This window comes from Loxodonta africana, chromosome 12, assembly GCF_030014295.1.
Source record: "Loxodonta africana isolate mLoxAfr1 chromosome 12, mLoxAfr1.hap2, whole genome shotgun sequence".
Lineage (NCBI taxonomy): Eukaryota > Metazoa > Chordata > Mammalia > Proboscidea > Elephantidae > Loxodonta > Loxodonta africana.
Genome location: NC_087353.1, coordinates 40,041,690 through 40,056,933, shown reverse-complemented (window position 1 = coordinate 40,056,933; position 15,244 = coordinate 40,041,690). Strand labels below are relative to the sequence as shown.

Below are 15,244 nucleotides of genomic sequence, written 5' to 3'. Positions count from 1 at the left end.
ATTCAGCTAGAGCGGGGCGCCCTTCTTCCGCCTCTGCCCTGCCAGCCTGCTGTGCCTGGCTACTACCTCTTTTGGTGCCTCCAGGGCTGGAGAGCTGCTGAGCCAGGTGTTTGAGTGGGTAAGAAAATGGGCCCTGTTCCCACAGATCCGGTCTTTTGGATTTGGGGCCTTTGCAAGGCAGACCCCTGAGCTCAGATCTTATAGGACACTTGCACTTAAGATTTGGCATATCTAGAATTTTTAATATAGGACACCCGGACTTCAGGTTTGGTGTATCTACAATTTTTAATATTCTGAGAACTTCCTGGACATTAACACCTGGTCAGACTAGAGTTACAGTCTATTTGTCTCTCTTTCCTCCAAGATGTACTCCACAGAGGAGTACCAAGCCCTGGGTTGAGATGTTTCCATAGCACTAGATAGTGGACCTGTAGGCTTTCTCCTTTTCTTCAGGTGGGCCAGCAGAATAATAGTAACACCAACAACAATAGTAATAATGATGGTAGCTAACATTTCTTCAGTGATTGCTTAACGCCGGGCGCTCTGGTGTTTTCTTTATGTGTGTTATTTTATGCAGTCCTCATCATAGTACCATGAAGTAGTACAGTTTTCATCTCCATGTGACAAAATGGAAGCACCGTGAGGAATGAACAACCCAAGGTCACACACATGGGACACAGTGGGGCCAGAATATGATGGTGTATCTGTCTGACTACAGACCTCCACACTGTAATACTGGCTGGGAAAGGAAGGCTTTTTGCCGGATCCCTGCCTAATGGGCCCCTTTGGGAATGCTAGTCTCCCGAGATGATTAACTCATCCCTGTTCTTCCGTGTGATGCAAACCCCCAGCCTCTGACCTCAGCCCAGCACCATTCATTCATTCCTATAATCAACAAAGCTTTTTGAGTACCCATGGCCAAGAATATAAATCACTAGTTATAGTTAACTTAGACTTTAAATTCTTTCAGTTTCTGGAAGGAATCACAAGAGCTCACTTTCGTAGTTATCTCTGGGAATTGAAGTATGAGGGTGAATTTTATTTTTATACCTTTTTGGTGTGTATATATATATATTTATAACAAGTATATACTACTTTCATAATTAAACAAAAACTACTCTAAAAATTTTAAAGGAGAAAAAACCTTTGTTACTGAGTTTCTACAAAGGGATGATAAAAAAATTTGGAAATGGGTAGTGGTGATGGCTGCGCGACACCGTGAATGTCGTAAATGTCACTGAATCGCACATGTTAAAACGGTTGAAATGGCAACTGCTTTGTTATGTATACTTAAGCACAATTTTAAAAAATATCCCTTTGTCAGAAGTCTATGATTGAAGCTGTTTTTAAAAAGGAGGGAAAAAATGCAAAAGAAATGTGTTAACACCTATTTGGAAGATTTGATTAAAAATAATGAATAGTTGGTAGATAATCCTGGATTGATAATGATCTTCAGTTAGACCCAGTTATTAGTAATCCTGTGACCTTGGACAAGTCACTTCCCCACCAAAGGGTTGTAAGGGATGGTCATTAGATGATCCCACCTCTGCACAGCTTGCTGGTTCACCTTGGAAGCAGCAGGCCAGGAGCCCAGGGTTAGGGACCAGCTTCACCAAAGGCAGTGGAAGGATGGAGAGGAATGACCAAGCCTTGCCTGGGAGCTTGGAGGCCGTATGACCCTGGAGGCCCATCTAACCCCTCTGGTCCTGAATCTCATTTATAAAATGCCCAAAAAACAGTTGCTGTCGAGTTGTTTCCAACTCGTGGCAACCCCATGTGTTGCAGAGTAGAACTGTTCCATAGGGTTTTTAAGGCTGTCACCTTTCAGAAAAAGATTGCCAGGCCTTTCTCTGGAGGTGCCTCTGGGTAGGTTCGAACTGCCAACTTTACGGTTAGTAGCTGAGCACTTAACTGTTTGCTCCACCCAGGGACTCTGTAAAATACCCAGGCTGCACTATACATCCTTAGGTCTCAATCAGTTCTGACATTGTTGCATTCTGTGGTCTGGCTGGATGTCATTTGCAGCCCTGGTGCTGAAGAGAGATCTTTTAGAAAGCCACAAATAAGGGAGGGAAGTGGGGGGAGAAAGATGAAGGTCACAACCAGACCTGAGGTGCTCGTGGTTTTCTCACCAAAGTGGAAGATCTCATTTTTTTTCTTCCTGCTGGTGGTGCAGTGGTTAAGTACTCGACTGCTAACCGAAAGTTCAGCAGTTCGAACCTACCAGACGCTCTGAGGCAATCTGTTTCCGTAAAGATTACAGCCATGGAAACCCTATGGGGAAGTTTTACTCTGACCTATAGGGTTGCTACGAGTTGGAAAAGTTTATCAGCTTTTCTCCGAGGTGGACAGAGGTACTTCTGTGCATGCACACTTTGTCCGGGACAAGGCAGGGACGAGAGTCCAGCTCACCTCCTTCCCTGGTCAGTGTTTTTCCTCATCCTTAATCATTCTTTTTTTTTTTTTTTTTTAATTTTATTGTGCTTTAGGTGAAAGTTTACAGGTCATGTTAATTTCTCACTGAAAAATTTATACACCATTCTGTCTTCTTGATGAGAGAATTCCTCCATTTCAAACAACAATGTGCTTTCATTTTGAACCATCCTAGAGGAGACACCATCTCCTGGCTTAGGTTCCCCAGGGTAGAGAATCACTGAAAATAGCCCTATTAATCCCCCCCCCAAATGTTTATTTCATTTCTTCTGCCCTCAACTCTAGCTCCTCAGGGTCTAAAACTGGGGAGCCACAAAAGGAGAACTAGGTCTTTGAATGGAAGCCCGGACTGAATATTGAGCTGGTGGTTTGTTTTGCCCATTGAGGTGGGTGGTGGGTAAATGCTGACAAGGTACTGAGACAGCAAATAACTACTGACCTTTGGTTTACATTATCAGTTACCAAGTGCTTTCACATATGTATTCATCTTGCCATCCTTACCCAAAGCCTACAAAGTAGGGGGTATTCTGTCCATTTAACAGATGAGAAAACTGAAGCTCAGAGGGCTGATATGTGCCAGGACTCAGGCCCTCTGTCTCATGTGCCCAGTTCTCTTTGTCATTCCACACTGGGACTGAGAGGTAGCCCTGCAATGAGCCCTCCAGGTTTTAGCCACTTTCTGGACTCTAGTGGTACTGACAGCCCACTACCATAGCATGCAGTTGAGAGCTCCGAAGTTCCCGTAAGAGGCTCACGAAGGCAGAAGCATCTTCAGCAGAGCCTGTCTGTTTCAGCCAGAAGAGAAAGAGATGATGTTCTCAGCATTCCTGATGGTTCCTGAGTTGGCAAAAGTGCAGATACCAAATGCTGCTTCTCTCCAAGGCTCCTTCCTGCCTAAACTGGGGAGAAAGCTGTGGAACAGGGAAAAGGACACCACTAGACTTAGAATTGGAGACCCTGGGTGGCACAATGGCTAAGTGCCTGACTGCTAACATAAATGTTGGTAATTTGAACCCACCCAGAGACACCTCGGAAGAAAGACCTGGTAATCTGCTTCTGAAAGGTGACAGCCTTGAAAACCCTATGGAGCACAGTTCTACTGTGTTCACATGGGATCACCGTGAGTCAGAATTGACTCAGTGATAATTGGTTTGGTTTGGTTTGGATTTAGAGTTAGGAGACCAACATTCAAATGTTATTTCTGCCATGTATGCCTTAATCAAAGCCGCTTCACCTCTCTGAGCCTTACTTGTATGTCAAATGGGTCATAATCATTGTCTCGTAAAGTTCTTGTGATGATTAAATGGGGTGATTAATGTGAAAGACACGTAGCCCAGCCACAGGCACAGGGCAGCTTGCATCTGAGACTCCTGTCTCCTCCAAAATGTCATAGATTAGCTGGCAGTGGCATGGCTGAGCCTGTTTGGTTTCTCTGGCCGTATGAAGTCATCTTTGATGGTATCTTTCCAGAAGAGTGGCTGGCCAGGCCCCACTGTCTCTGTTCTAGCTTTCCAGATCAGCACTTAATGAGTACTGGGGCCTCCATTCTCCTCCCTCTGGCTTTACACCCCAGTTGCTCCTGGAGTAGAAAAATGTGAGCCTCCTAGTATCCCAAGCTGTGTCCACAAGCTGACATGGCCCTTATGCTCAATTACCCTGTGACAGCAGCTCACCTGCCTCTGGAATCAGGGCCTTAATTGAATCGGGAAATTTTTTGAAAAGCGCATAGTCAATGTAGGAGCAGAGATAAACATAAAGATTCCTTAATTGTGAGACTCCAGGCTTATGGTACTCCTTCTCTGGGCCTCAGTTTCCTCATCTGTAAAGCAAAGGGAAGGAGCCCTGGTGGTGTGACAGTTAAGTGCTTAGCTGCTAACCGAAAGGTCGGGAGTTTGAACCCACCAGCAGCTTTGCTGAGAAAAGACCTGGAGATCTGCTGCTAGGAAACCCTGTGGGGCAGTTCTACTCTGCCCTATAGGGTAGCTATGAGTTGAAATCAGCTCAGCAGCACACAACAACAACAAAGCTAAAGGGGTTAGAGTCAATGGTCCTTGAGGTCCCTTCAGCTGGTTCCCTGTAATTGGTATCACTCTCTCAAGAGTCAGACACGATGCCCTGGAGCTCACAGCCCTGTGTCTTCTGCCCCCGCAGTCTCTGCTGACCTTTTAATTACACTGGACTTATTTAGAACTACAAGATCAAACCCAGTCTTGTCCATATGCTCCACCCACCTGTACCCTTTTGCCCTCAGAGATTACAAAGGAAGCATTGAGTTGGCAGCTGAGAGCTTCAGGGAACTTTTTGTGAGGACCAAGAACTCCATCTTCCCAGCCCCTCTGCGTTGTACACCCCAGCCTGACTCAGGCCTAGGGATTTTAGGCCTCCCTGTCCCTCCCTGTGGCTAAGGATAGAGACCTCTAAGGGAAAGCTGGAAATGGCCCCTGGTACCCTTATAAAATGGGGAAAATAAAGGGAAAAGAAAAAAAAGAAACTTTCTCAGCAAAGAATCGAAGCTCATGTGTGATGTATTTCAGAGCGTGGGGGGTGAAACAACAGCTAGAGTCGAGATTGGGAAGAAGGAGGCGCTGACACCAGGCACCTGGATTGAGGCCTACCCACAGACTGCATGCTGAGGCCAGCGCCTCCTTCTAGCACAAGACAGGCTGTAAGGCAGACTTGGCTGACAGTGTGGCCTTGGGCAAGTGGGCAAGACTTGGCGGGCAAACGGTAAGGCAGGCTGAGTTGTGATTCTGACCACGTCTATGCTGGGTCCCAGCAGGGCTGGCAGAGCTCAGCATCGGGGCACTGGACAAATGGAATGGGATAAAAATGGAATGGGATAAAAATGGGCGGTCAGCCATCATCCGGGAATTCTATTCATGGAGTCCAGGGCCCGCCAGGAGGAGAGATTCTGAAGCAGAGCTCTAGTCCAAGGAGGAGGTCTAACATGAAGGCAGATTAGCCAGAACCAACGCAGAAACCAGTCCTGGGAATCATATAATAGGGACGGGGGTGGAAGGGGGCTGGGCTTGGGGGACCACATGGGAGCCCAGTAATCTTGGCTAATGCATAGATCCCAGGCCTGATTGGCAGCTCCAGTTCTGCCTGACAGTGGTCAGATGGGTTCAAGATTTGGGTAAGGTAGGGCCTTTGAGTGAGGAGAGTGTGGGCCTACGTGTGGTAGCTGGGGAAGGTAGAGACTGAATAAACAAAGAAGTATCTTTAGAATCTTCACTTAAAAATCACTCAGTGGCGCAAAAGAGTATGTTGGGAAAGGGGAGACTAGACCTCCGCAAGACCACCTCAAAGAAACAGCAAATATAAAATAAATGGGGAGGCTCAATAGTGTATCTGTTGTAATAGCAAATAAGAAAAAAAAATGGTAATACTTTCTGCCTATGAGGTATAATAAAAGTGATTCCATTGTTTATTGTTGGCAGTAGTCTAAGTGGTATAACCCGTTAGGAATATGATAGCATGTTCCAAGATACACAAAATGTTTACAAGCCTTTATCCACTCTGAAATTTCCTTCTAAGAAAATCATCTAAAAGAAAGAGAAAATTATATGCACAAGGGTGTTCATTGCAAACATTGTAAATAATCTAAATATCTTATAATGGGGTTAATTAAATAAGTTACAACTTGCCTACTCTAAATATTACTGTAAATATTGTATATTCCTTAAAATTATAATAATAAATATTATGGAAGTAATAGAAAATGCTCGCATTATTAGATAAATAGGAATAGGATATAAGCTTATATTTATACCATGTCTGTAGATGTGAAAAAATGATATGTGCATATGGAAAAATCTGGAAAAAAAAAAGCGGGAAAACTAAAGAAGCTGACTAATTGTAGGGGAAAGTGTGTGAGGTTTTTTTTCTCAGTTTTATTTCTATGGTTGTTTTGATTTTTTTTTCCCCCTAAATGGAAGGAAAGACAATACAAGGTTAAAAATGTATCCCCAGAGTCCTTTAGTAAAGTGCTTAGTATTTAATCCAGTACCAATTTCTGAGATAACAAATTACATGAATTTAGCTTTTTGTTTACCTTCTATAAATAGTAGGACTTCCTTTTATTTGTCCAAAAAACTGCTGCTTTCAAAACTCAAGGTGTAAGCCCTTACTCTGTGTACCAGGATTGAGTGGAAAACTCTGGATTTTTCCTTTTCATGCCTTTTGTGGTTGTGCAGTTTCCAGGCCTATCCTCTTAACCTTTCTTTGTCTTTGCAGGCTACAGAGTCCTATTTTTTTTTTTTTTTTTTTAAGTCTCTTAGAATAGCCCTTGAATGGTTTTAGCTGTCCTCCTCTGAATCTTCTCTCTCCTTTATGTCTCTGGAGACGCAGTGATGGAAACTATACTGTGTACTCCAGATTGAGCTGCATCACGGCTTTATACAAGGGTATAATGTTTTCTTTCCTAAAAGCCTTCATGATGGTGCCCGGCCAGATGCTATTGATGATTTTAGCTGTGGCAGCATATTAAGCCAGTGTCTTCTTGGAACCACAGATAAGTACTCCCTGATCCCCTCCTCCCATCCCGTTTTATTTTGGCTCATAACTGATTGCTCACAGCTATCGTTTAATGAGTAGAGACTTGAGGATTACTTTTCTCCAAAATGTAAAAGTGTAATTGAACCTCATCTGCTTTTTTTGGGTCAGCTCTCATGACCTGCTAATTTTCTTGCACTTTGCTGCCTGGCAGGATCTGGGGGCACCCGTGAAGCTGGGTATCTCACCAGTGCACTCTTCCACAATTTCTAACAGGGACCGCCCTGTTGTTTAGCCCTTGAACATTTTTCCATTTAGAGAAATGCTTCTTTATTTCTGTTTCCTTTCCTTGTCATGAGAAAGCTTTTCCCTTTCTCAGTCTCCTTTCTTAGCTTTTGGTGACAGCTGGCAATCCTTGGCCTTTGTTGACTTGCGGCAGCATCACTCCAAATCTCTGCCTCCGTCTTCACGTGGCTATCTTCCTTCTTTGTGTCTCTCTGTGTCTCTTTTCCTCTTTTATAAGGACACCAGTGTTATTGAAGTTTTTTTTTTTTTTTAAATTGTGCTTTAGGTGAAAGTTTACAGCTCAAGTTAATTTCTCATGCAAAAATTTATACACATATTATGTGACATTAGTTGCAATCCCTATAATGTGACAGCATACTCCCCCTTTCCACCCCAGGTTTCCTGTGTCCATTCAACCAGCTCCTGTCCCTTCCTGCCTTCTCATCCTGCCTCCAGACAGGAGCTGCCCTTTTGGTCTCCTGTATCTGCTTGAACTAAGAAGCACACTCTTCACAAGTATTATTTTGTGTTTTATAGTCCAGTCTCATCTTTGTCTGAAGAGGGGGCTTCCAGATGGTTTTGCTTCTGGGTTAACAGAGTGTCCAGGGGCCAGAGTTTCAAGGGTCCCTCTAGTCTCAGTCAGACCATTAAACCTGGTCTTTTTACGTGAATTTGAGTTCTGATCCACACTTTTCTCCCACTCCACTGGGGACTCTCTGCTGTGTTGCCTGTCAGGACAGTCGTTGGTGGTAGCCAGGCACCGTCTAGTTCTGGTCTCAGGCTGATGGAGTCTCTGGTTTATGTGGCCCTTTTGTCTCTTGGGCTAACATTTTCCTTCTGTCTTTGGTGTTCTTCATTCTCCCTTACTCCAAGTGGGTTGGGACCAATTGATGTATCTTAGATGGCTGCTCTCAAGCTTTTAAGACCCCAGACACCAGTCATCAACATGGGATGCAGAACATTTCCTTTATAAACTTTGTTATGTCAGTTAACCTAGATGTCCCCCGAAACAATGGTCCCCGGACCCCCGCCCCTGCTACCCGGTCCTTCAAAGTGTTTAGGAAACTTCTTAGCTTTTAGTTTAGTCCACTTGTGCTGATTTCCCCTGTATTGTGTGTAGGACACCAGTCATATTGGATTAGAGCTCACCCTACTGTAGCATGAATACCTTAGGTTAACTCAACTGTGGAGCCTTGCCAGGAGCTTTATAATGTCTCCAGCTGTAGCCGCTGGCCTCCTCATGTGCTACAATAACCTATTTTGTCCCTGAAAGAATTTCTGGGAGATAGTCAGACGTGATTTCTTCTCACTGGAAGCATATTGTGTTTCCTGTAGTAGGTTATGCTTCCTAAAGCGCGCAACACGATGTCTGTAGGAGAAAGAGCACGGGCTTTGGAGCCAGGCAGACCGGGGTCTGGATCCTCCATTATATGTAATGGCCGTGATGTGACCTTGGATAGGTTACTTAGCCCCTCTGAGCCTTCATCTGAAAAATGATGGTATTGAAGTGTTAACAGTGCGTCCCTTAAAGCAGTCCTCCTCAGGCTTTAATGCACACGTGAATCACCTGAGGAGCTCGTTCCAATGCAGGTTCTGATTCACTGGGTCTGGGTGGGGCCTGGGCTTCTGCATTTCTAACACACTTCCCGGTGATGCTGATTCTGGTGGCCCCCGAAAGCAGTGATTCTCAAATCTGACCGCACATCGATATCATCCAGGGAACGTTGAAGATACCGATAGCCAGGCCTCACCGCCTCTCCCTCCCCTCCCTCCCGTCCCTCCCCTCTCTCCCCTCCCTCCCCCTTCCCCCCTCCCCTCCCTCCCCCTTCCCCCCTCCCCTCCCTCCCCCTTCCCCCCTCCCCTCCCTCCCCCTTCCCCCTCCCCTCCCTCCCCCTTCCCCCTCCCCTCCCTCCCCCTTCCCCCTCCCCTCCCTCCCCCTTCCCCCTCCCCTCCCTCCCCCTTCCCCCTCCCCTCCCTCCCCCCTTCCCCCCCTCCCTCCCCCCTTCCCCCTCCCCTCCCCTCCCTCCCCGTGCCCTTTTTCAGGTTCCAGTTTAATTGGCACCGAGGGTTGCCTGGGCACTGGGCCTTGTAAAATCTCCCAGGTGATTCTAATACGCACTGAGGTTTGTGATCCACTGCTAAAAGGGTTATTATGAGGATTAAATATAAAGCATCTGGCACAGAGCAGACCCAAAGAAAACAATCGTTTTCCTCCTCTTGGTTCTTTGTCCTGTGCTTCTCTCTCCACCTCAGTTCCCCCCCAAAAACAAAGCGACCCTACAGGACAGAGTAGAACTGCCCCATGGAGTTTCTAAGGAGTGCCTGGTGGATTCGAACTGCCGACCTTTTGGTTAGCAGCCATAGCACTTAACCACTACACCACCAGCATTTCCCCCAGTTCCCCAGTCTTATTTAAATCAAGCAGGGATATCAGGGTAGCCACTCTGTTACCCATGCCTTCCTTAGTAGAGTCTTCTCTGGAGCATATGGCAGGAGTTCTTATAACGAGTCATGAAGGGAAGGGACCAAAATGGTTCTAATATGCAGCAAGGTTTGAGAACTAGTGTCTTTTAATTAAGTGGCATCTTAGTCGCCTAGGGCTGCCCTAACAAAGTACCACAAATTGTGTGGGTGTATAAGAACAGAAATTTATTGTCTCACTTCTGGCGGCTAGGTGTCTGAAATCAGGGGTCAGCCGTGTTCCTTCTGTGGGAGAATCTGTTCCAGCTTCTCTCCTAGCTTCTGGTGACAGCTGGCATTCCTTAGCCTTCCTTGACTTGTGGGCAGCATCACTCCACATCCCTGCCACCATCTTCACATGGCTGTCTTCCCTCTTTGTGTCTCTCTGTGTCTTTTTTATAAGGACATCAGTCATATTGAAGCCACTGTACTGTAGTATGAATATCATATGTTAACTTAGCTGATAACATCTTCAGAGACCCTATTTCTAAACAAGGCCATGTTCACAGGTACCAGGGGTTAGGACTTCAACATGTCTTTTTTTGGGGGAAGGTGGGGGGCACAATTCAATCCATAACAGACAACAAAGAGTGAAGAAGACTAGAGCCACATAAAACACTGAGGGAAGTGCAAGGACTCAGGGCTGAAGTGGACAAGTATGTCCCAGAATGGGGGATCAGGTCAGATCCCAAGTCCCACTAAGACTCCATCACACAGTGGCTAAAGGGGTCAATTATCCATGGCCTGCAACAGAAGGGGGGCTTCCTCTGCACACAGGAAAGAGTCCTGCCTTCTCTCTTTTCTCTGGTTCTTCCCTCTTTGTGCCCACCTCATCCCCTCCCACCAGGTTTCCTCTGCTGCCCAGACCCCACTGCACTGCCCTTTTTGCCCTGGACAGTGAGTGTGAATTGGTCAGTTGAAGGAGGGGAAGCCAGGATAAAGAGCCCTGTGCCTGTTCTGGGTTGAGGGAGCCCAGAAAAGAACCTGGAAGTCACCCTTTAGGACTGCCTTCCCCCACCAAGGATTCTATTCAGTTCATCCAACACTCATTATGTGCCAAGCACTATGGGACACTGAGATATTAATGAGACATGACTCTTGCCCTGGAGGAGCTCACAGGGCAAGGCAAATAATGGCCATATTATGTGAGAATAGTAGGAATATATCCTGCTTATAGAGAGGCCCAAAAGAGGTCATGTGCAGCTTCAAGGGGATCAGGGAAACTTCCCAAGAGGTTGGTGCTGCCTTGCAGGTTAAAGATGGGGCAGTGGGAAGAGAAGCCCAGAGCTGTGAAATAGCACGGCACATTCAGGGAGCTGGAATTCTTTTGAAAATGCTGGAGTGCAGAGCACTGTTGGGGCCTGAGTGGGAAGAGAGGAGGCAGGGAGGCTTGGCCAGCCCAGGGGCTTGGTGCCCTGCTGCAGACTTGGGGCTTTACCTTACAAGGAATGGAGGCTACTTAAATGGTCCGCAACGGAGCAGCTGCAGGTTCAGACTTGTGTTTTCGGTGGATCCCCCTGGGTGTGATGGGGAGGAAGGATGAAAGGGGGAGACTGAGGCAGGGAGAGATCATGGTCTGCAGAGTGGCCTCCTTTTTGCCTCTGAGGCTGCCTGGGGCTGGCATGAGGCTTACGTGTCTCCGACTGGCCCAGCTTTACTCGGGGTCATTTGATACCCTCACATAGTCCAACCTCCAAAAATGAACCTTCACTCCTGTCCTATTTGTCCTCAATAATAGGGCTCTCACAGGTGGTGCAGGGGTCCCCTGCTCCCCCGTGTGATGGCACCCCCTGCCTTGAGAGCCCTCAGGCAGGTCCACTGGGAAAAATTTCACTGGAGAGGAGGCCAGTTTCTTCTGGTGTTTCAAGGTGAGTTCAACCTTCAGGGAAGCCTGTGTTGAAATCGGGGGACAGCTGGGGCAGGACAGCAGCCTCTTACTTGTTTTTGTTAACTGTGGTGGAGTCGGAACCCTGATGGCAAAGTGGTTAAATGCTTGGCTGCTAACCAACAGGTCGGCAGTTCAAATCCACCAGCTGCTCCTTGGAAACCCTATGGGGCAATACTACTCTGTCCTGCAGGGTCCCTGTGAGTCGGAATCAACTCGATGGCAAGGGGTTTGGTTTTTTGGGGTGGTGGAGTCAGCTCCAGACTCACGGCAATCGCGTGCACAAAGGACTGAAATGCTGTCCGGTCTTGCGCCGTCCCCTTTATTAGTTGTGGATTGGACCATTGTGATCCAAAGGGTTTTCACTGGCTGATTTTGGAAGCGGATCACCAGGTCTTTCTTCTTACTCCAGCTTAGTGTGGAAACTGTTTAAACACCCGTTCAGCATCACAGCGACACACCAAACCCCCACTAACAGACGAGCAGTGGCTGTGCATGAAATGCCTTGGCCGGGAATTGAACCCTGGTCTCCTGCATGGAAGGTGGGAACTTTACCCCTGATCCACCACGGCCTCTTACTAGCACTAGCGAAAATGCATTTTATGTAGCCACAGTTTATACAATGCCAATGCCATTTAAGCTTCAGATTCAGTAAGCACCTACCAAATATCTGTGTTAAGCACTGGGCTCGGGGCTTTCACACAACCAAAGGGCTCCAAGGACCGGCTCTGGGAGTGAGTCTGGGGGAGGGTAGGTTCAAGCCTCACCTCTTTGTCACTTACGAAGCTGTACCACCGTAGGCTAGTTACTCTCGGTTTCTTCATTTGTTCAGTGGGGAGAGTAATAGTACCTCTCTCTTTGGGTGAGGATGGAAATAGTGTCTGCTTTTTTTAAGAGCTTAGCTCAGCAAATGTGTGCTGGCCACCCTGGAACATAGGCTGCAATGTCACAGGTATGAGAACTGAAGGGAGCACCTTGCCCAAGGCCTCACAGTTACTGAGCAGAACTAGGGCTTCAAACCAGTTCATTCCCAATTGAACTCCTGCTGAGAATTTGCATTTCTAACAAGTTCCCAGGCGATGCTAATGCTGCTGGTTAGGAACCGATTCTGAGAACCACTAAGTAGAGCAGTGGTTCTCAAAATTTATCATACATAAAAATCATCTGGGGATCTTGTTAAAATGTAGATTCTGATTCAGCATATCTGGGCATGGAAATGCAAATTCTCAGCAGGGATTTGAACCAAAATGAACCAGTTTGAAGGCCCGGCAGAACCCAGGTCATTCTGGCCATCTCCAAAGCTCATGCTGCTTCTGGCCGCATATTGCCCCTGCTTCTGCAGAGCCTTCTCTCCTTGACTTATCTGCTTTCCATGCCACGTAAAGTTGAGACCCTTTTTTGCTGAGAGCTCTGTTCCCGAGTCAGGAGCCAGTTAGCCAAAGGGCTGGGCTGCCCAGTGACTCTATCTGCTATCTCTTCCCCTCCTGCACACCAGCTGGTCCTGGTTGCCAGGATTAGATTGCACCCATGCCCCACTCCCCAGCGTAGTCACCCAACCTTCTCTCTGTATTCCAAGCAAGCAGATCAGATGCCCTATACTTCCTGAGGGGTTTCCTCTCTCAGCCACACTTAATGGTCCTGGTGACAGTGGGAACCTTGTGTGGGGCCCCTGATGTAGAAGGAGAAAATTTTCTTCTCATTGAGGGCCATGAGCACAGCATCTGGGACATACTTTGTTATCCACTCCTGGAAGGACCACAGAGCAGGGAAGCAAAACCCCTCAAGCTGGGGTGGCCCTTTGAAAAGCCCATCTCTTTCCCCCTCTGTGTCTCTAGGCCATGGAGAGCAAGCTGCTCATTGGGGGCAGGAACATCATGGACCACACCAATGAGCAGCAGAAGATGCTGGAACTGAAGAGGCAGGAGATTGCCGAGCAGGTGGGGCTACTGACCTTCAGGCCCTCTGGGGACATTTGGCCTAAGGTCATGTCTGGGGGGTGGAGGCAGGAAGCCCTCGTGAAGTCAGGATCCCTGGAACTACAGAGCTGAACCTAAGACATGCCCCTTTGGTCCCATGGGTCTACCCCACCCAGGGTCCTGGCGGGGCACTACAGGCTGGTAGGGAGAGGAAGTAGTAGCTCTCCATGACGTTGGCTTCCACAAGGTATCTGAGACTAATTCCTGGGCTTTCCACAAGGGCAAGAGTTCTTGCCAACCATGACTATTTCCTAAATCATCAAGAGCCATAATTTATTGGTCTTAGCAGTCAACCACAACACCAGATGCGGAGAGGGTGAAGCAGCCTGGAGGCGTGTGATTATCCGTATGTGTGGCTGACACCTCTGGCTGACATCTGTGAGGGTTGGGCCTCCATCCACATGGAGCAGTGCCTGGCAAAAGCAGGGCCATGTGAGCTGAGAGGAGGGACGACTCACAGAGGTTCCACTTAGGACTATATGGGAGCAGCGGACATGGACCATTAGAAGCCCCCTTCTCCCTCCTGGCACCTGTGGCCATGGTAAAGCCAGCCCCCAAGCTCCCTGGGCCCTCCCCTGGTACATGCTGCTCTGCTGAGGCCCTGTGCCCTGCCTTGGCCTAGAAACGCCGTGAGCGGGAAATGCAGCAGGAGATGATGCTCCGAGATGAGGAGACCATGGAGCTCCGGGGCACTTACACGTCCCTGCAGCAGGAGGTGGAGGTCAAGACCAAGAAACTCAAGAAGGTGAGATGCCTCAGCAAGATAGGGTCAAGGTGTGCTGATAGCCTGGCAGCCTCTGCCCAAGTAGTCAGCCTCCTGGGACCCCTTCAGGGACCCCTTGAGGTACCCCTCTCCACTTCGCCTGAACTGCTGAACCCTGAGCAGCCTGGGCTACTGGAATGAGGAGTGGGGGTAGGGGTCGGGCTTTGGTATTGCAAGGGACAGAACCTTTTCTGCTGGGCAAGACTGGGCCTGATAGGCTAGGAATGCCGGTCACTTCCAGTCTCCACAGTGTCATCCTCATGGTCCTGAGAAGCTTCCCCTTTACCGTGTCACCAGGAGTCACAGCTTGGATGGCCAAGCTGGAGCAGGGCCAGAGGAATAGTGGGCCAAGGAGGCCTGAGAAGGAGACTCAAGCTTGGGGATGCTCAGAAAGGGAGCACAAAGACCCTTAAGGACATGTCAGTAGATGGGGACATCTGGTCACCCGGACCCTGGAAAATCCATGGAGGGAAAGACATGTCAATGAGATGAAGGTCTAGGGCAGAAAGTGCCATGTTCCATTTTGGGCTCTGAGCAGAATCTAGAGAGTCTTGGGGTTGCCCACGTGGTTGGCCTGGAGCAGGCCAGGCAGAGGCCCAGCTGTGATGACAGTTACCATGGACATGCCTCTCAGTAGGAGCCGAGTGGAATAGGAGGCTCAGTGCTGCCCTCCACTCCCCACTTTTGAGAGGAGTGGGATGGGTCATCTTCCAGACTTGCTCCGGCCCCCTGCTGGGTCTCCCTGAGCCCTGAGTGTCTAATGAGCCCTGGACCAGCAGTCCTGATAGTTGGGTCCTGGTTCTGGCTCTGCTGTTAACTAGTTGTATGAGTTGTATGACTTGGAGCAAATCTCCTCATCTATAAAAAGAGCATGTTGGACCAAAAAGTCCCTCAGGTTCCTCCCAGACCCAACATTATAGGATTTCATCATCTGACAGCAGCTGGGAG

The 15,244-nt window shown here is 48.0% G+C and overlaps 1 protein-coding gene across 3 annotated transcripts in view; it reads left to right on the top strand.

Moving 5' to 3' along the window:
• Positions 1-15,244, top strand: part of KIF3C (kinesin family member 3C) — a 43,415-nt gene that overhangs the window by 9,133 nt on the left and 19,038 nt on the right. For all 3 annotated transcript variants that reach the window (XM_064295138.1, XM_064295137.1, XM_064295139.1), the window contains exons 2-3: positions 13,393-13,494; positions 14,156-14,278. In XM_064295138.1, the coding sequence (XP_064151208.1) occupies positions 13,393-13,494; positions 14,156-14,278 (225 nt within the window). The remainder of the gene's footprint in view (positions 1-13,392; positions 13,495-14,155; positions 14,279-15,244) is intronic.